Here is a 6,231-nt window from a genome sequence, read left to right as displayed (position 1 = left end):
AGTCTAATGAGAATTTTATGCATAATTTGGATTGTTGAATTGTTCATCTTTCAGTGAAATGATTGTTAACTGTATTATCTCAAGTGCTATTTCGACAGGCAGATGAACGAATTACACTGCTGAGGGGAGCAGCGGGCAGGTCAGAAGAGGTCTGCCACGCCATGTGGTCACCTCCGGGGCAGGCGGAAATCGAACTCATGTGGAAGTCGCTTTAGCTTCTCAGTGCTGTGCTTTAACCTGCTGCACCACCAGGGAGGGTCCCTCTGAGTCCTTTTCAATTTGGCTTTTTCTTTAATGTAATGATGGGAGGGGAGGAGCAAAGGGAGATAGATGTGTCAGGGGCCAAGGAGGAACAAAGCAACTCCCTCTCCTTCCTCCCTACTCTCTCTCTTCCTGCTCAGACATATACCCTGATATCCAGATAGACCAGAATGTCCTTTGGTTCTCTAATGAATGTTGTCAACAGTCCCAAGTAAGTGAAACTCCTGTTCAAGTCACAGAGAACATGTTTTGTGCAGGATCATCTTTGACAACCAGGCAGTCATGTAAGGTAACTCTTTTCCCTCTGCCTCTCTGAAGCTTGGTTTGGGAGATATCTTTGGGTCTACCTGTCTCCCTCAAATCAATCCAGTTTCCTGTAAATACATCCAAGAAGATGACCCAAGTAAATGGGATTCAGGAAGGAATATTTCCCCTGTCCAGTCATGAATGAACTTAGATGTCAGGCTGGAAACATCTCGGAGTGGTCTGATTTCTCAGACTTCCTCTGACGTGGCCTAGGCAGAGTGGAGAGACAGGCCCCCTGTGGCCCCCAGACTTTTCTCCCAATCCTTATCATTGAAGACTTTTACTCTGAGAACTTCAGCTTGGGCCTTGTTCTTAGACACTCTTGTTTCGGCTACCCTGCCTAATTCTCCTCTCCTTCTAACAGGAAATGTCTGCTGCCCCCATCCTGTGCCAAAACCAGCTCTATGGCATCCTGTCCTGGTCAAAAGGGTGTGCTCTGAGAGGGGACATTGGCTACTACACCAAGGTTTCCCACTACACAGACTGGATCTTCAACGTCATCAGGACCTACTGAGCTTCCCTATTCCATCTCCCAGTGGCAAGACTGGGTCGACCATCCTTGACCCTTTCTTTCTTTGTAGTCTCAGAACAAAGTGGGAGTGGAATCTTTGGCTCCAAGAGATTTTCTCTTCATTCTTTTCTCTTGACTCAACCCCAGCCTAGATGGTCATTGAAGGATTTGAGCTGGATATTGTCTCATAACTGCTTAACTTGTCACTACTCTTTTCCTTTATTCCCTTGTCCAAACCCATGAGAATTTGCTGGGCAAGCTAGTCTTGTATTATGATATCTAACCAGGTTCATGACTAGAAGACCAGCTTTCAGAAACTACTTTCATGTTTTGGTGCTTCATCTAGAAATATTTCAATAGAAAACTTAGTAAGTTTATGCAAACACAGCTTTAGTCAATATCCTACCTGCAGTGTCTTGGGGCTGACTTTGTACCTATGGAAGTCAGCCAGCTCTCCTGGTTGGATTATTAAACTAAATTCTGTTCATGGCACATCAGTACCTTTACATATGACCTTGACCTAAGCCAAGTTATCAACTTTTCAAGAAGAATGACTCTAGGGGCAAGACTGTTCTCTTCACTTGAGAGACTGTTTTTCAAAATGAGACAATATAGTTCCTGTTGTTCTGTATTTATTTAAAGAGAATGTTATAGGCATTCCAAAGAAAACAACTAAGAAGGACTTTGAGCTACTTCATAAAAATGTATAGATATAACTGAAGGAATTCTGGTAAAAATATTATGCATTAGTGCTTATATCTATATTCAGGTATTTTCTTGAACTTGGCTTATACCCAGAGGAATGTATATGTATAGATAAAAAATGCTCATTATTGGGTAGTTATTGCAACTCCATCCTTAAAAACAAGGTCAAAATAGACTTATAGCAAGTCTCAGGAACTGAAGTTAGACTTACCCCACAATGTGCATTAAGTCATGTGTGGTAAGTCTAATGAGAATTTTATGCATAATTTGGATTGTTGAATTGTTCATCTTTCAGTGAAATGATTGTTAACTGTATTATCTCAAGTGCTATTTCGATCTTATTTGTAGTTCTGTAGGCTTTACATAATTTAAAAAGGGCTTAGCCCTTTTTGTGAGACATATACAGTATGATTTTTGTTCTAGCAATTTACCTTTGACACTAGTATTTCAGAAAATGAAATCAAGGCACTAAGATGGGGATACTCATGAACTTTGAAGGAGAAAAGATCACTTGGATTTTGTGTATATGTGTATGTGTTTCCTCTAAATTTCAAATATGAAGAGTTATAGAAGAGACTTCTAAAAGAGGGAAGAATGAAAAGGGACTGAAGATTTCAAGCAAAGTTCTCTGTGAGATCAGTAGTATAGTCAGTAGAGGTGACAGAGAACAAAGATGTGGAAGAGAAAGGAGAACAAGAAATCCAGGAAGCGGTAAAAATAATGATTGGGTTTAGGCTGTAACTGTAAAATCAAGAAACTTGAATTTGATGGAAAAAACCACAGGTAGCTCTAAAAGGGCCATTTGAAGGAGGAGATGATGTGAGAGAAGATAATTTTAGTATAGTTAAAAGAGGTTGCAGTCATGGGTGTGAAGAGAAAGGATTAATTTTAAATGTGTCCCAGGCAAAAGAGAAAAAAATTTTGAGAGGTGGGAGAGAAATGACAAGAAAAATTTGCTTAAGTGTTGTATGGTTATTTCAAGCAGAAGTCTGTCTAGAATATTATGTCCATTATTTGGCTGCCATACTCTCACAGAAGCATTGCTGACCCAATGTCATTTAAGATAGCAGGGTATAAAGAAATGTGTTCATGGAGCCTCCACAGAGGGAGATGAGGTGACAGAACAGCTCTCCTCAGACACCCAGAGGTCTGCCGGGAGGAAGAAAACTTGTTTGTTCCAAAGAAAAACAAAAAGACCCCAGAAAAGTCAGAGGGAGGCAGATTCTGCTTAATACAATGTTTTCACATTAGACAGTCACCTGCAGTGAAATAGGCTGTTGTAATGTTTTCCATCATGAGTATTCAGGCAGAGAATATTCAATAAGTGGACAAACAACAATCAAGTGCTCTCTTTTACCTGATAGGGGCCTTTCTGACTGGAGGAACTTGTGGCCGGGAGGCAGAGAGCACAGGTGCCCACAGATATGACCCTGCACTCTGACCTTTCACCTGGGGCAACTCTCGTGGCACCCCCACCCCCATGAGTCAACAGGCAAGGAAATAGACATACTTGTTGTGACCGACTGGCTGATACTTCTTCCACTTCTCATTTCTACCAGTGTTTCAGCCCCTCAAATGTGGGTCTTCCTCCTCTTCCTTTCTGCAATTTCCCCAGGATTTCTGAGAAACTGCAAACTGTCTTTCTTGACTTTTCTGTCCTCTTTGCTCTAGACTTCTGAACACCCCCATCTTGCCATCAGTCAGGGCTGGACTTAACCCTTCCTTGGACTAACAATGTTTGCTATGAATGGGTCTGAATTTGCTATTCCCTTTCTAAAACTTACTATCTGGAAATGAAACTTTTCCATGCGGTCTGTGCACACCATTCCCATTTGCCCCAACTTCCTATTAGTTTCTGCATACTTACATATACTTCTGTGCTCCCTAAATAGCCAGTGGCAAAGGTCATAAAGTTATATTCCACTTCCTACCGGTGGCCAGAACTGACATTGCCTCTCTCTCCATATACAGCTACCCTGAAACAACACAGGTTTGAACTATATAGATCCACTTAGAGGCAGATGCTTATTTCTACCTGAAGGCTCTGAATTCATGGATTCAGCTCATTGGGTATCAGTTGAATTCCTGTATGCAGAAACCTCATATAAAGTTGGTTGACTCTAAGCTAACCACAAATTTTCAAATCTACAGATGGTTGGCATCCTTAAACCTTGCATTATTCAGAAATTAACTATAATATCGTCCCTTCCAGGCAGACACCACCTCCCCCCAATTCTGCACTGTGGGCTGCCCTTGTAGGTAGTTCTTCACGGTTAGAATTCTGCAAAAAACAACGGCATCCGTGGCTGTACCAGAACTTCTGCTTGATATGAGAGTTATGATTCAGTATTCTCATTGCTGAGTCCCTCTTATTGACCTGAATCACTCAACTGCCTGAATCTGGGGACCTTGTCTTCCCTGAACTTTCTACTTAAGAATTGCTACTTTAGTGGAAAAAAGTGTTTACCAAACATTTACCCAATAAAGAGCTATTCAAGATATATTTAAAATGCTATAACTTAGGTAGTCAAACAATTAAGAATTGAGCAAATAACACAAAAAATGAAATGGAAAATAAATATATGTCTTTAGTCATTAGGGCAATGAAGCACCACTATGTACCCATTGGAAGTTAAAAAGAGAACCTAGTTAAAAAAACAAGTATACTGTCTTGTCAATGATGCAGAAGCTTTGGAAGTTTCATACATTGCTGTGGAAATGTAAAATAGAACAATTATAGGAAAATATGTTGGTGGTTTCATAGAAGATTAAATATGTACTTAATATTGAGAGTAAACAATCTTGCTCTTATGTATCTTACCAAGAAAAAAGAAAAATGTCTATACAAAGAGGTACTTTAATATGCATATAATTTTTATTTACAATAGTACATCGATTGAAGAACTTGTCAACTGAATAGATAATATCTATACAATGGAATACTACATAGCAATAAAAATCAATGAATTATTAATACAGGCAGCAACAGGGATGAATTACAAAAGTAAAAATCACACAAAAAGAGTAAAAAACACACAAAAAGAGTATACCATTTATATAAAATACTAGAAAAGGCCAAATACAGTCACAAGTAAGTTGACCAGTGATTTCTATGGATCGGAGGGGAGGGTGGAAATGACTATAAAAGGACTTAAGGGAACACAAATGTTCTATTTTGTGATTATGTTGTTTTTTTAAATAATTTTTTGAGGGGTAACAAAACTCACTACAATGTGTGCTAAAATATGTAAATTTTATTGATAGCAAATTAAACTTCAATAAATATTATTTTAAAAACAAACAAATAAAACTGACAGATAGTGTCTTTAAATTTTAAGTTTTATTATTCCTGTAAGGGAAAAACATAGGCAAGACTATTTGTAGCTGAAAGGAATGGGTAAGGCAAGATGAATAGGCTTAGTTAGCACTGGCTAGTTTGAATAATTTCAACAAGTTCTGAACTATTGGGAGTCTCTCTAGTTGCTTGGTACGTGGTCCTAGGGTGACTGTAACAGGAAAAGAGTGGCCCTCAGTGTGCAAACCCCACATAATGGTAGTGGGAATGTGGTCTCTGAATTGATTTTAGCACATGAAATGTAAGTTTGCAGGCTCTTCATTCACTACCTCTGGGAATTTGGTAGGTCAGAAAGGGACAATCTTTCCAGGGCCAGCAAGGGCAGACCCTGGACGTCAAAGCACTAAAAATAACAGAAAATGAAAGAGCACAGATAATATGGAAAGATGGATAAATATGTGATCAAAGACACATGGCAAAGATTAATCACAGAAACTAGATATTATTTAGTTCGATGTTAACACAATTGTTTCAAGTTTTCTGTATGTGTGAACATTTTTATAATAAAAAAGAAAAAAACCACTTTTCTAGATGTCTTATTTTTTGCTAGTTTTGACACATAAAAAAACTATTTCTCCATCTGGTTCTCCTTGCTGGAATTCCTGACCTCCTGCCTGCTCTGGACTTTGGCTGCCTGATTCATTCAGTTCTGACATTCAGCTGATCCTCCCGATCTGCCAACTTTCTTAATTCCATGAGTCACACCTGAGCTAACCAAAGCCTCTTCTTGCATAAGGTTACTGAAAAGGTAGAGCCAGCTCACGGCATACGGTAGATGAAATGAGTTCTGTATTCAAATATTTTTATGTACTGTCTCCTTCAGACCCTTGCCTGACACTTACACATAAACAATACAACATATTGTGAGTTGTATTGTATTCTTCCCCGAATGCATGTGGTGGAGACTCTTAATGACAGGGCCTCAGAATGGGACCTTATTTGGAGATAGATATTTACAGAAACACTCAAGTTAAAGTGAAATCCAGGAGGTAGGCCCTAATCCGACATAACTGGCGTCCATTTAAAAACAGGACATGTCCAGGCCCTCCCTGGTGGTGCAGCAGGTTAAGGCGCAGAACTAAGAAGATTAAGC

The 6,231-nt window shown here is 39.3% G+C and overlaps 1 protein-coding gene across 1 annotated transcript in view; it reads left to right on the top strand.

The window, feature by feature from the left end:
* Window positions 1-1,081, top strand: part of LOC101630940 (serine protease 58-like) — a 2,109-nt gene extending 1,028 nt beyond the window's left edge. The window contains exons 2-3 of the mRNA XM_012725383.1: window positions 402-472; window positions 932-1,081. Of these exons, the coding sequence (XP_012580837.1) occupies window positions 402-472; window positions 932-1,081 (221 nt within the window). The remainder of the gene's footprint in view (window positions 1-401; window positions 473-931) is intronic.
* Window positions 1,082-6,231: the final 5,150 nt, after the last annotated feature.

This window comes from Condylura cristata, unplaced genomic scaffold (assembly GCF_000260355.1).
Source record: "Condylura cristata isolate star-nosed mole 26May11 unplaced genomic scaffold, ConCri1.0 scaffold00002, whole genome shotgun sequence".
In the NCBI taxonomy this organism is placed as follows: domain Eukaryota; kingdom Metazoa; phylum Chordata; class Mammalia; order Eulipotyphla; family Talpidae; genus Condylura; species Condylura cristata.
The sequence above is the reverse complement of the archived record's forward strand: the minus strand, read 5'-3'. Positions and strand labels throughout refer to the sequence as shown.